General features: G+C 40.7%; 1 protein-coding gene across 1 annotated transcript; it reads right to left on the bottom strand.

The window, feature by feature from the left end:
• Positions 1 to 5,002: 5,002 nt before the first annotated feature.
• Positions 5,003 to 15,203, bottom strand: cbx7b (chromobox homolog 7b). Its single transcript, XM_028568584.1, has 6 exons — positions 14,674 to 15,203; positions 10,909 to 10,952; positions 10,493 to 10,558; positions 9,277 to 9,343; positions 8,502 to 8,859; positions 5,003 to 6,968 (listed from the first exon to the last, which is right to left on the bottom strand). The coding sequence occupies exons 1-6, from the start codon at positions 14,740 to 14,742 to the stop codon at positions 6,751 to 6,753; spliced, it is 822 nt and encodes a 273-aa protein (XP_028424385.1). The 5' UTR covers positions 14,743 to 15,203; the 3' UTR covers positions 5,003 to 6,750.
• Between the last annotated feature and the right edge of the window lie 564 nt (positions 15,204 to 15,767).

The raw sequence follows: 15,767 nt of genomic DNA on the forward strand, positions 1-15,767 counted from the left end.
TCTTTTTTCTAAAAGGTACAGTATGGGGTGTGGTAGGTCACAAGCACCAATGCGCCTTTTTCTGTGTATTTTTGACAAGGTTTTAGCTAGGGAGGGGCTATTGCAACAAGTCACACACCTGAACAATCTTAAAAACTTACGACGTGAAGCCGCACGAAGTAGAACCGAGATGGGTTGGTTAGAGGTGTGATCTAAAAAGAGTTTTAAATTTGGTCGTTTAGCTTTTTATGGAGAGGACTGAAGACACATTATTCACATGCTCACTATTTTTCTCGAACAGGTTGGGCTTGCTGGGTATGGGGGGGGAGGGGGACGCATCAGAACCAGGTGGCAATATATCTTGAGACTTATTTTATAAGAAGAAAAAAAAAAACAAGGAAAAACTGTCTTTTATATATAGATATATTATTTAATTTTATTTTTTTGGAAATAAAACTTGAAGCTACAGGAATTATTAGATAAAAACATGTTTTTGTTTTGTATTAAAGATGTTAATGGTGATGCAAAAAGACACTGCAGACAGTCATTCAGTTTGCCCTGGGGAGGCGGGCGGAGTATATTATACCATCCTTTTTAAGAAATGTTTCATGTACATGAATATAGTTGTAAACCTACTGAATCACTGTACAAACTGATGGCAACTGAACAAATAGTTTTGTTTTTAATCATGTCTTCTGCTAAAAAAAAAAAAAGAGACTGGAAATAAGACTATTTAAATTTAGTATTCAAATGGAATCTTTGACCACTTTTTTCGTTCCTCTTGTTAACAATTTTGGTGCTTGCTGAGAGAAAGCAAAAATAACTGTCGCTCCATTTTCATTAGTTTCTTTTTTTTTTTTTAAGTTATTTTGGTGGTCTGATTGTTTTTTTGCCAATAAATTAATTGTACAATAAAGTATGTTTGTACCATTGGAAAAAATACAAAATTTTTGCCTCTTTTTTTCACATATATGGAAGATATTTTCTGCAGGTGAATAAAGGACTATTTAATAATGATTTGACATTCATGGAATTTGTAGATTCAGGAGAAGTCTCAAAAGTTTTTCTATTTTCTATTTATGAAATCAGTTTGAATTAGAGCTAGACCGATAAAGCCGCCAGGCACATACAGTATGTATCATATGTCCGTAGTGGTGAACATGGCCAATAAATAACAAGAAATTGCAGTACACTAATGGGAACTAGGTCTGAGGTCATTTTAAAACTTTCTCCGATATTTTGTCCACCAGAGAGCATTGAAGTTTATCAATAGTAAAATGTCCCGCTCGCTATGTACCTTGGTCACAATTCAAATCGATTTATCACTATCAAAATAGTTTGGGTAACACTTTACTTGAAGGTATCGACATAATCGTGACATGACACTGTCATAACTATGACATGACACTGTCATGAACGTGTCATAAACGTTTATGACTTCTGGTATTAAGTGTCATTCGGTTTTTGTCATGACAAGTTGACATTGTTTGGGTTGGCTTGAGTATGACAACTTGACATTACCAGCAGTTGTCTTGGTCATGACAAGTTGACATAATGTCATCCTGTTTAATGTCAAGTTGTCTTAATAAGGACACTCCAAAGAAATGTAATGTCAAGTTGTCATGACAAATACATCTTCTGGTAATGTCATCCTGGTTCATGTCAAGTTGTCATTACAAAGACATCCTCTGGTAATGTCATCCTGGTTAATGTCAAGTTGTCATTACAAAGACATCCCAAACAAATGTAATGTCAACTTGTCATGACCAAGACAACTTCTGGTAATGTCACTTTGATTAATGTCATGTTGTCATAATCAAGACAAACCAAACAATGTCAACTTGTCATGATAAAAAACTGAATGATACTTAATCACAGAAGTCATAAATGTTTATGACTTGTTTATAACGTTTATGACACGTTCATGACAGTGTCATGTCATGGTTATGACAGTGTCATCTCACGTTTATGTCGATACCTTCAAGTAAAGTGTTACCATAGTTTGTTCTAAAAACTAAAAACACTATCGACCAATATACATTTATCTGAATTTGAAAACTCAAATATTGATATTACTATTACCTCAGAAATCCATATTGGTTATTGTTTAAGACATGTAAATACTGGACTGTATGGACATTATTGGGGTCAATAATATAATGTTATATTTCAGCCTTAACAATATTTTCTTTTGGCCCCTTGACTTTTGAAAAAAAAAAAACTGCAACACCCTTCCCCTTGATATCTCAAAATATACACAATTTTTAATAAATCCAACAGCATCCGTTAGTACCTAGAAATATGCTAAGTGTCTTTGGTATGTCAATAAGACAACTGAGCAAGTGAATAAAATAATATTAAACATGAGCAACATTTATTTTAGTATTACCATAGGAAATATTCCATACACAGTGACATTTCATAGACTGGAGCAGTTAATGTGCAGGATTACATCACAATAAAGTGCAAGGTTGTTCGCTCGGTGGTGGACCAAAGCAGCACAAGTGACCACGTTAGGCGACGTCAAATCCAGCTGCTTCTTCTGTCATGTCAGGACATTTAGATATGGCATCCGCTCAGTGGTTATCACAAACTGTATAAAAACTATTCTGTTCTGTCATCTGCGTGACAAATACACAGGTATCTTTAAAGAATGAGGCCCGTTTCACACCGGCTGCGTGGCAGGAGCGTGGTGTTTCTGTTGCGTGGCGGCTGCGTGGCGTTTTCTATGTCTCTTCACACCAGAAAGGTGCCGTGACGCGGTGCCGCTGCTGCTAGCCTTGTCTGTACACATGGACAGTATGTTTCCCATTGATAAAATGCACTCAAGCAGTAGTATACTTCATGTTAAACATAAATATATACTGATTTGATTACAGCACAGACGTTGGCAGTATTGACGGCAACATAGGCTACAGAATATTTCGTTCTGTATTGACAGGTGCAATATTTGAAAATCAATAATTATTAATTACATTTATATCTGCATTCATGTCAAAACCTAGAACCTTTCAAACATCAACATGTCATTTGTTAAATGTATTTGTGTCAAAATGACACAGAAACATCTTTTCCTATTCTATTTTGCCTGGAAACGCTTCCAACACGCTTGCGTGTCGCGTGAAATAGGCGTCGGTCCTATTTCTAGCATGCACGCATTTACGTGCGTGTCATGCAGGCAGTGTGAAAGTTCAAACTTGTTAACATGGAAGCCGAAAAAAAACAAAAAAAACGGACGCGCTACGTAGCTGACACGCTCACGCCACGCAGGCAGCGTGAAAGAGGCCTAAATATACAGTACATTCAGGTCCATGTAGAAAAATAATGACTAAAAAAATACATGTTTCTTCCCTCCGTGTTCCTCCCCTCTAAAGTTTCCTCATGTTTCAAGTCTTAATAGCTTCAGTGGAGGATCATGCGTTCAGACATACAGAAACCAAATACACTGGGACAGTAATGTGTGTGTGTGTGTGTGTGTGTGTGTGTGTGTGATGGATAGAGAGACATTAGCCCTAAAAGCTCCACAGACAAAACAACAACATGATGCAACATCAGGCACTTCCATTCCCTGCAGTTTCATTGTTTTGAGATGACGAGGCGGCTACCCATCATCCTCAGCGCGGGGGTAAACAACACGCGCCAATGGGACGCCACTGTGGGAGATTCCAGCAACATGACACATCACATCAGCCCCTGTGTCCACGGGGCAGGAAGCCAGCAGGGTTACAGACTGATACACTGGGTTCAGAGTCGGGCTTTTTTTTTTAGTTAGTTAATTTTTTTTAAATAGTGATATTGGTCTTTTTTAGAGAGGAGCAGTTTTTATGCAATACATCTGTAAAGCTATGGGGATCACTTTTCACTTTCAATTCATGTGCTCTTGAATCATTTCTAGAATCATTTGAATGATTATTTGACTGATGGGGTGGGCTGGACCACCCTGCGTAAACACCTTATTGGTCGTTTTCTCTTCTTCGTGTTTTAGCCCATTAACTAAAAAATTAGTAATTGATATGATCAAAAGCTTCTAAACGGACCTCGAGGTGAGATTGTTTTGTCAGCTGCTTTTTCCATGGTCCAGAATTAACCTCTGCTTATAGTTGAATTTCATGCCATAATGACTTGATAAACCTTGAGATGCATGTATGATATCCATCCCAGTGAACATTCACTTTTTAGCCTACCTTACATATAATCAAATGATAATGCAATGCTATGAGGGGGGCCTGTTTGGAAAGCCCTCCTTGTTGGTGCATTCAAGTGTGGGGACCATAGGCAGGCTGGGGGAACTCATATTAATGTTAAAAAAAACTCAAAGTAAAATTTTCATGCCATGGGACCTTTAAAGCAGACTTGAAAAATTGCATCCCTATCCTTTATATAAGGGAATATCTCCTTGCAAAACCCCTCGTCAAAGGTTGCACGTCTATAAGTTGAGTTGATAAGGTGAGTGGATTTGAAACATTTTCAAAAGGCTGGAAAGGTAAAAACTGCAGTATTTTACAAAATACAAGCGCAGAAAAGTCTGATGAAAACAAAACTGGACTTTGATCTGTCTGTCTTTCTTCTTACTGGCCAATCATCCCACGGCGCACTAGTATCATCTTGCGTCCCCTTGTCGAGGTCTGACTTCAGAGTTCAGAGATTCTCTTACAGCTAGCAACTGCATTATTACATTACTGTATCGCAGCTTAAAGGTGCTGTAGGTAGGATTGGGAAGATCCAGGACTTAGCCAAAAAATTTGAAATGGACAACTTCTCAGTCCCTTCCCCCCTTTCCACTAAAGCACAAAACGGTCTCCTAAGCCCCTCCCCCCACAAAGAAGAATGAATGCGTGTGCATGAGCAGTGATTGACACACAGTTAGACACCCCCCCGCCCGGCCCTGATTGGTGCATCTGAACAGGGAGCGGTGGAGTTTTAAAAATCACACTACAGGCTGTAGGTGGAGCCAGAGGAGCCGGATTTCTTTTTTAAATGACCTGCTTCATGTAGTTCTACTGTAACATAGGGCCAGTTTCAGCAAATATGACAGAAAGTTAGTTTTATAAGGCTTACCTACTGCACCTTTAATAAATAAATGAAATTGACACATTGTTAGCTGTGACAGATCAAACACGCTTGGAAGTAACCTCTTGGTACTTGTTTTGTCACGTAAACTAGGTGTGTCGGTCAAATTCTACAAAGAGGCTTCTGCTGGACACATAAACCCTCACGATGACAGTAAATACAGTGCAACTGCATTCTACATTCTGTTATCAAGTCTAATCTAGTTTCTTCATTTTGGTATAACACTCAGTCATCACTTGTATGCTGTGTTGTATGCCATCGAGATGAACGTGCTAGGTAAACAGTCGTTGCATCGATGGGACCGTAGTGGAGGAGAAAGGCATGCAGGCGGATCAAATCATTTCGAAACGCATACCAGACTAAGCCACGTGTTACAGTAGTAACAGTCTATGTGTTCACAGGTTACAGGTACAGCATTGCACGTTAGTATGGGATTGACAGCTATGGCCACCTCACTGTTGGAGTATGTACAATACGGGGGAGTCCAGAGCTGAACGGTTAGCTTAGTATGGAAGAGAGACTGAAAGCAGTTTACATGCACAGAGAACTCTTCTTCTTCCTTTTTCTTCACGATTACACGCGTTACATAACCTGTACTTGACTCTTTTTTTTTTGGGCTACATTATACTCTTTAACCGCTTCATTTATTTGATGGCTGTAGTTACCGTTTACTTTTTTGGGGGGAATGTACAAATAGAAGCTTGATACTTTTGCTCAATCTGATGTGGAAAAATTGTTAAGAGTCACAAAATAAAAGCACCAGAGGAGATAAGAACATGGACATTTTCATGTCTGAGGCCCATTCTGTTGACTGCTTTAAAAAAGGTACCCAGGACATATAAAAGATCATAAACATATAACGGCACATTTTAACCAATAAGGACATGTCACTTAGTCACATGTTTCACATCAAGATTTCAGGGCCAACAATGGCCCTCAGCAAGCCCAGTTACTGCTAACTGGAACTGATTCTCAGCCATTGTGCATCCCCATCCCCGAAATCTACCTAAATCTGGCAGTCATATATTGGCTGCAGCTCGCTCACATTTGGTCCTCCAGTGCCAGTGATTGCACCTCAATCAGCCTGGCGACATTGGCTCACACTCTTTGCTCTAGATCCAAACAAGTCAAAACTGAATTACTCCCAATATTTAGTAAGGTTTTACCTCATCCCCACGTTTAGGTTGGGTCTCTGTTTCAACTAGCTAGTTTTCTCTTCTTATTTAGAAGCTTCAAGTAATTGCCTTTGTGAACCAACAGCAGTGGACCCAAACCAATCAGCGTCCCGTGAGGAGCTACTGGCAGCCACGGGCGTGGTTTAGGTGTGTGTGACTGTTCATTCAAAACAGCAGTGGTGGACGTGATAGACAGATGGTTCATCCAATCACCTGCCTGGTATTTTTTATTTTTTTAAGTGCCTGCACTTTTCCCAAAGTTTCTAATGACGGCCTCTCAAATTGTTCTGTGTTGTTAACAGACCGTTTGGCGCGTCATGTTAACGCAGTCCTACCATATCAAAAAGGTGACTAGCTTGACCTAAACGTAACATTAACTGGAGTTCAGCTCTGGTGACTCTGTGCATGTAAACGTACCACTGACCAGGCTGGAAGTAGCGGGGAAGGGGAAGAACAGAGCGAGGGGAGATAAAAAATCACCACTGTGATTACACCAGCGGCTCCGTTTCCCTCCCTACCGACCTACTCAGACATCACATATCAGACCTCCAGGCCCCCAGTCTCTGAAGAAGCCTTTGGCTACTCTCGACTCTCGGAATGTCACCGTGAGGGAGTTGAGGGTGACGTCTGTGACGGTCACGTCCCCTGGGCGGACGATGGGCCTCCAGGCGTCGTCCGGCTTCTCTGATGCAGTGAGACCGTCTGGTCCGAGGGCGGAGCTCCACCCGTCTGTCCTCTCCTGTCCTGAGCCAGACGGGAAACACGGAGAGAGAGCGAGAGAAAGAGAGAGAGAGAGGGGGTAGGGTTGCAGTTGGACAGTGATTGCATCAAGCCCATCACATGTGTACTGTTATTGAATTAACCTCCCTGGACTGACCTGGATAGATTGTCTCTGCTCTGACAGATGTTATAAACGGACACAGACAAGGCTGATATTTGGCCGCAGGAACAGACAGCTCTAGGTGCTTCTGAGGCAGGGGTGTGAATCTTCACTCGGCCGCACGATTCGATCACGATTATCCCGTCAACGATCCCATCCGATTCGATATCCCCGATGCATCACGATGCGTCACCTCCTCAATATTATTATTCATCGCTGCACGTGGTTCAAATTCAAGCAGTCAGATATATATATATATATAAATATATATGAACTCCCCTTTTTATTGTATCTGCTCTTAAAAAAAAAAAAACTTGTAGCGGAGTCTGAACACAGCAGACAAAAGGCAAAAAAAAGAAAGAAGAAGAAGCAGCTACCGGAAAATCAACAAGTAACATCAATATATGCAATAATCGATTATGGTCTGTCACTGCATCGATGCAGAATCGTCCGCATCGCGATGTTGATTCATTTCAACACGCCTATTCTGAGGTGATAGGGAAGACACAAATGCAACAATGAGCACACCATGGCATTATTTTGGGAAGATTTCACCTTTAAATCTGTCTTGTAACATTATTCATTTATCAAAGATTTCCATCTGCTATGGTGTCAACATTTCAAGAAACATTACATTATCTTTACATGCACAACAGAGACTTCAAATACAAAGGTTGCGTCCAAAATTCCATACTAACATGCTATTTAGTACGCCAAAACAGTACGTGAGATTTTTTAGTACGTCCGAAATCACAGTATGAAACCAATAGTACATGAATTGCATACTATTTCCGGTGAATTATTATAGTATGCAAACACTACGACACTGCTACATGTCTGGACAATACGCCCTCATAAGTATCCCACAATGCAATGCGGTAGTAACGACAGCGTTCGAAATAGGCAAATGGACCACAACTGAGGCAGCTCTGCAACGTCTAAAATGCTTTCATTTACGTTTCTACACCTGCCACTGTTGCTCTAGTTTCTGTGCTTTTTCAGTGATTTAAGCATTAGATGGCCACGCCGCTAGATCGGAGGTCGGCAGGGGTTACCATGGTTACGCACCACCAACGGCAAAGAGGTTCTCGGGAAGTGACGTTGAAAATGAGCGCGTCCGAAAAGATACACGATACTGTTTTACACAAAAGTATGTTGAGCAATAGTATAGCTACATGTTGAGTAGGTAGTGCAGAGTATGCGATTTCGGATGCGACAATAGTCTTTAATGAGTCTAGAGTGTGACCTCTGCACGTTTTTCTCTTTAATCAGAAAGAAGGATGGAGGGAGTTTCATGTTTTAGGTTGCATGCCTCGTCAAAAAAGAAAAAAGAAAAAAAAAGGTTCACGGCGAGTCGCGTAAAGTGGGTCGTGATGGTGACCGACTGACACACTTACCATTTAAAGTGCCTCCACTCTTCTCTGATGACTCCTTTAGAGCCTCCTCTTTCTCTTCCTCCTCCTCCTCTCCATCCTCTTCACTTTCTACATTGTCCTCCTCCTCCTCTTCGTCCTCCCCCCGGCCTTCCCAGTCCTCCTGTGTGGGACTTGGAGGGTTTGAGTCCAGGCACATGAACTGTGACCTGCTGGGTCTGCTTCCTGGATGTGCCAGTTGCGGCTCGTGCCTGCAGGCGCCGTACGACTGACCCTCTTCGTCACCGGGGAGCAGAGAGCGCGTCAGGGAGAGACGCAGGCGAGGCCCAGGTTGCTCTGGAGTCTTGTGGGCGCTGCGGAGATCCATGGTATAGACGGTATCCTGAATATAGATCAGAGAGAGACCACTGAAAGCTTCGATCAGAAGGATTTGAGTAAAACTGGTTAAAGGAGGAGCGTAACGAGGTGGCAGGATGCAAAAGGCTTATTAACTAATTAACTACTGTAATAGCAGTCCAAGACACATTGATGTGTCGACCATTTCGTACTATTCATGTAACCCGTGGACTCGGAGTGACTCAGAGTGACTCATGCACGACGGTTAATATGTGTAACGTACAAAGAACCTCTGTTCTCTGTACTTTATATACATCTCTGCATAGAGCATAACAACTAGTCAGGGGTCTACAAGGGAATAGGAAAGGGAAACAAGAGTTGTATAAAGTAATGTATAAGTTACGTTGATAAGACAAAAACTGTAACTCTTCAACTTTTTTTTTTATTGAACTGCAAACTTTACCTGCAGAATGAGTCTTTTGCCTTTGGGTCCTTTTCTCCTGTGCCCCAAAGTTTTCTCTCTCTGCTCTCTAAAAAGCCAAGCACAATGTTAAAAAAAAAAAAAAAAAAAAAAAAAGGCTGATGGCAAAAGGTCGCCTAGGTGTACATATGTTTGCTTGGCATTTAAAGAGCTGTTCTTCCACTGATCCACAGGTAGTGTAAAAACGCGACAAAAAATAAAAAAACACAACGATGCATCAGCACAGGCAGGTAAGAAGACTGCTGACAGGTAAATGTTAGGACTATCAAACTATCGACACGGCCACGTATCGATGGGCCTCAATTTGAAGTCTTTCTAGTCGTGTTGATTAGGACAATGTACATTAATCAACATTTTTATAAATGCACCAGTGTTAGCCAGTTGGCTAATTTTCAACTGTAGTCCTAGTTACTTAGCATGCATGTCTTTATGGTGGGAAGAAACCAGAGTACCCACAAACACAGGGAGAACACACAAACTCCACACAGAAAGGACCAGAACAACCTGGATTTGAACCCAGAACCTTCTTGCTGTGAGGTAGAAGTGCCAACCACTGAGCCACCATGCGGCGTGGTTGCTGTTATAGCAGAATAATAAAGAACCGCTGTTGAAGTCAACTCTGTGGTCACTATTCAAAATTAATGTTGCGATACGTATCGTATTGTGTGGTTGTAGGCAATACCTAGCCCTAGTATACATGGATGTTATCGATCCATCTTTATTGTCCCAAAGGGGGGAATTTGGTTTGAGTGCATGTCGCTTCCTTAAAATGAATGACATCTTATAAAAACTGAAAGTAAACACATTTTTGTCAGTCCACCAGAATAATGACACTTTGGAAACAAGCTACCCACCACCTGTTTATTTTTGCATGAACATTCACGTTAGAGATGTAGTGAATTTACACCACCATTAGAAATGTGGACAGGATGTCTGTCTGACCACCTTTGGAGATGATACTCTTACTTTACTGCCTCTAGATGTGTACTTTATGTTTTAGCATATCTAGTAACAATCCAACAACCCAGGACACATGGTAGGCTAATGCCAGCTGGAGAGAGGTCTTGGATCTGGGCATGCTGACTCATGATCTCTTTATGATTAATATAACGTAAGAAGAAAAGTGATTTATTCTGCACTTCCTGCTCCACTATTCGTCCAAACCTATTTAAGTATTACATGTGGAGTGGAGTCTTACTTCTCTTCATAGGCCTGCACCAAGCGCTGGTCCAGAATGTGTTCCTCAGGCTCCCATGTGCTATACCTGGGGGAGGTTACAAAAAGTAGCCTATATGGTCCATTCATGCAGTATTGTTCAGCATTTTCATAACAACAATGACATACATTGAAATAATAAAAAACATTTCCCATACTTTTCAGGACTTTGTTAAAGAAATCACTGACTTTTCACATAAACTCATTAACAACAGCAGTTGTGCATATGCCGTGTTATCATTGTTAATGAGCATATATTTGTGATGCATTTCATTTTCATATAGCCACTTTGGTACTTTTCTGTGATTACGTATACAGTAATCTGCTGTACATGTCAATGTCAATATGATGCACATTCGCGACATCCATCCATCCTTCTGATGAAGTTTACATACTTACTTTGGAGGCCATCCTTTCCACTTTAACAGATACTCCACATTCCCCTGTGGAGAGATGAAGTTTAGAGCAGCTACAAGGAGTTTAACTAGTTATGAAACAGTCTCAAATTAATACTGATGCCTTTTTATGACCTACATAAGAGAGCGAGACCATCAGCGAGAGCTATATGGTTATTGTTAATGCCTGTCCCTGGGTACGATTCCCTGCAAAATCAAATGAAACCATTTATGGCATGCAGACTAGAAGAGCCTATGTTTACATGTTCCCAGGCAAAGTTTTACAGCGAGTAAATTAGCCAGTTAAAAGGAAGCAGGAGGATATTTTTCATTAGAGAATATTGATGTTATATCCTGTGTTTATGGTTGATACTGGGGCAGGATCAGAAAAAAAAAAGAAAAATAGTATTGATAATAAGTTGCCCTTTTTTTTTTAACTCGCTTCTAAAAACGTAAGCTCGGCTAACAAGATTTAAGATCTTTACGACACCAAGCTTTGGTGCTTAAACACTGTGGAAACACTACCACCTTTGTCCACGGGGGCTGCCAAAAATCCTTGTAGAGAGCCGCAGAGCGAATGCAGAAGTGCCGTTCACCCTGTTACGAGTTGATGGACCACTGAAACAATTTTTGAAACACTGGAGGGACTGATGGGGTCTGGGCAGTGAGGGTGTATGGCCAAACATCCATGCAGAGCATGTTGGAAAATTACAATCTATGCATTGTCATCCTTTCTGTTTTACTGGAAGTAATGTATTGAATACATTTTTCTTAATACTATACTGTTATAAAGAAAAAAACATATTTATAAGTATGAATTCTTATTATAGTTTTGATAAGTAGAGCCATGTGCGTTCAGTAGACTTGCCGTTCCCGACCTGTCGCATGACAGTGTGACATCATGGGAGCGCCGTAACTATACTCGCGCGTGGTGGTCGCGACACTAGGTGCCGTCTTCTCTTGAACAGAGGTGGCGCTAATGAGGAGAGGCTACCGACTTTGCTATTTCTACGGACTAGAAGAAGAAGAAAAAGGTAAACAATGGCAGAACTGGCAGCAGCATTGACATCAATATTTCGATTTGATTCGATGAACTACTTCGTCGGATCAAGCCTTTCATTCACCATAAAAGAACTCATCTTAACCCAGTAAGTTTACAAGAGGGACTTGCAGTCACTCTGAGAGTCCTGGCATCCGGTTGCCCTCGAACTCGTCCATGCTTCCTGTTTCTGCCTTGTCGTGTGGCGCTAAAAAGAAATAGAGTGGTGCACGACCTCTCACGAGATCTACGTCATTTTGACGTCACATTGGCGCGCAACAGGTCGGGAACGGCGACTGTAAAGAGGCCTTAATGTTTCATATTTATTAAATTTCAAGTAACATATGTTTACCAACGATTTTTAGTAATGACTACTTATATGAATTTGATTTGTCTACTGCATCAAACTACCAGTCTGCGCTAATACAACTTGACCTGTTAAGTTTCACCTTGTCTAAAAAGTTAAACGGTTTAAGGCAACAGGTAGTAAAGTCAACTAATTCATGATAACCGTGTATGATGCATCATAGTCCCGTCTACGTCTATCAAATGTGATTTCTTTGCACACGTATGAGATGCTACATGTCTGATTTGGGTAAACAAAATGAAGAAATGTTTCTTAGTTAATCACCTACTGGAGGTGCTTCAATCAACAGACACAGGTACAATATCTAGTGTGAGATCTCAGAGACCACAGATTTGATTTGAATTTGATTAGGTTTAGGCTTTCACTGCTCCAACACTGATTTGGATTTCATTGAAACTTGCAGGGTGATGCATCTTGTTAAGGATTGGCCCAAGGGTGCCCAGCATAATTTGTCGGGGAGATGGCATGTTTTCTTGTTTCCAGTTGAGCCCTTATTCCGCTCAAACAAGAGAAGGTTGCAGATCTCACCTCTACGAAAGTATCCATCAAGCTTTCACTGGTTTGTTTGTTTTTTATTATTATTTTAAGCAGAGCGCAAAACCACCTGAACACATTCCATCAAATTACTCACATTTTTTAAATAGATTTCCCTCACCTCCTGAGGCAGATACAGACCTTTATGAACATTTATAGTATCATTCAAGTAATGAAAGTAGTGAAGTGGAAGTAAAAACAATTTTGTGTCTATATTCCATTCCATTATATTCTTGCGGTCAAAAAACAAAACCTATTATAATTTCCTTTGCATAAATAAAGACATTTGCACCATAAATTGATGTATAAATGGCACAAATTGTTGCAGAGAAATTCACCAGAATGCATAAAATGTATGTTTTGACACTCCAAATTTAAATTTTGCTCAAAAATGTATATCTCAATTATAAGGTTACAGGGTTTACGTATAGGAGGATGTTGCCATGCCATCCGACAATTTCCATAATTAACAGATGATGTTAAATGTACAGTGTGTTTTGTTTTCCATATACAAACCCAAGCCACTCAGAGTTAGTCATCCTCGGTGACATCATCCGGTAATAACTTCCAAGCTCTTCTCAGCAGGGGTGAAGTCACCACTTTCCCTGACTTCATTTTACTCACCCAGTTCCCCATACACACATATATATTTTGTGTAGCATCATTCCAAAGATAGGTTTATCTCAAGATGCCAATGGGTACTCTGGTAAACCAACACCCTCTATATTATGATATTATATAATATTGTTAAAGTATTCCACATGTAACAGAAATCCAGTATTAGCGTATCACCCAATATTTGATCTGACAGTGTAACAGTTAGAGGCAACAGAAGTAGACGTGTTTGCATTGTAGATGGACAGATATAGTCCACTCAGTACCTGTGGTTTTAAAGTTGGCCTATATGCTTATTCGGTTTCTACTAAACGTTCTCTTTATGAAGCCTCGCTTTAAGTTTAACCTCAAGCAATTTATACAGACAAATGAGTATCAAGTAAATCTCCTCTGCAAACAGAGGGCTTGATAAAGTAGAAGTTCAAGTTAGGTTGCACACCAATTAGTGGTATCCTTCTCCTCCTTATGCTGTGTGTTTAGCCATACTGCTGTTGGACAACTAATTTATCAATCAAAAATGCCACACACTTGCTGAATGTGAAGATTTTAGAGATGTTGTATGTATTGTTTTTGGATTTTTGGAGTTGCAGCATCTACGTACTGCATATATTGTAAAATATGACATTTTCAGACTGTTGCCCCTAAGCATACTTCATAATTAAGGTTCCTTTTCATCATAATGTGTGTAAAGTATTTTGACTGTCCCTGTACATTTAAACAGTTTATCCCTGTTAAAGTATTCAGAGAGACTTGGGGGGACACTAGAACTATACAGAGGAGTTCAGGGGGCCCTAGTGCTCTGGAGGAACGATATCTAGCTGCGCACCTGCATCTGTCAACACCATATGTTAATTTAAACCCAAACAAACAGGCCCAAAATGAAGGGGTTAGGTTAATAACATCATCCCGTGTTCTCCGCTTGTCTATTTAGCCAAACACCTGACACGTTAAGCTGTAGTGCAGTGACAACACTCTCCACGTTACATTAAAGGGACATATCCTCCACTAACCCGCCCCCTTTATACAGCCTGCAATTAGATAACTAGATTAGCCGCGCAATACTGTTAATTTAATCTCTCAAGCTTTCATTAACATACAAAGTAGCATCCATTCCTCCAAAATAATAATAATAATAATAATAATAATCTCCTACAAATGACAACGTCCTGCGGCTAAACGGACTGATACATTTTCGCAACATGTATAAAGGTTACCTTCCTAACTCTTTTCTTGACGATTGATTCCACAGCAAACACTTGCTCTCCAATCGCTGACAGCTCCATCTCTGTGCACGCCGCCGTCCCTTGGCTTTTAACTGTCAAAGTAACGTCTTTTTCCTTTGCAAACCAAGCTAACGTTAACGGGTTGTGACGGCGGTCCCTCGGTTCTGTCCTCTTCCACCCGTTTCTTCCGTAGTCGTTTTGTTTTCCTGACAGTTTAGGGGCCCATTTGCCCGGAGCGACTTCCTCCAGCTGGCTCTCTCCGTGCGTCCAGTGACTTTACAAAATCTGCGACACATCTGCACACCGCTTCGCGCGCACCCGTCTCCGAGAGCGCGCTCCTTTTTTCAATGAGTCCGCGCGCGCCCCCAGCTGCCTAATTAGTGACGGATACCAAAAGCACAAAAATAGAAATACTACGATGTGGGAAAAAAAAAGTAAGTCTGGCATTCAAAATCATAGCAAAATGGCACTGGTAAGTGATGTAAGTGATTAAATACGACATTATTAGTTACACTAATTCATAAGTGAATGGAAAAAAAGTAGCATTTCACTGTAGTAGGCTAGTTGGTCGAGGTGGAGATAATATAATAGGGGTTTGTAGTTAAATTTAGTGTTTCCCAACCTAGAGGTCGGGACCCCTACAAAGGGTCACAAGTAAAGTAATCTAATGCTGCGTTCCAGGCAACCCGTGTTTTCACAACCTTCTACCCGTGAAAGTGCCCTGGAAGGCAGTCAAACCTGTAACTTACTACGAAGGGGTTAAGCTTCACTTCAGAACTCGAACCTCCTATGGTGCCATTTTGATGCTACAACAATATCACCTCCCGTTAGCATTCCATTGACTGCAATTCATTTTGACAGTGAATAACTTTACATCTGAAGCGTTTAAAGACTCTATTTGTCTATTGTTTATTTCTAAAGAAACACAACAATGTATAAAAGGCTCCATTACCTTGTATCCACGTTATAGCTCCGTAGCAGACGTTTTTTGTAAAAATAGGCTAACGATTGTGTCATAACCTAGCGACTTACTGTCGCATAGTAGAGGAATTACCATATAGTAAAGGAGAAGATTGCAGGCAGTT

The sequence above is a fragment of the Perca flavescens genome, chromosome 21 (assembly GCF_004354835.1).
Source record: "Perca flavescens isolate YP-PL-M2 chromosome 21, PFLA_1.0, whole genome shotgun sequence".
Taxonomy (NCBI): domain Eukaryota; kingdom Metazoa; phylum Chordata; class Actinopteri; order Perciformes; family Percidae; genus Perca; species Perca flavescens.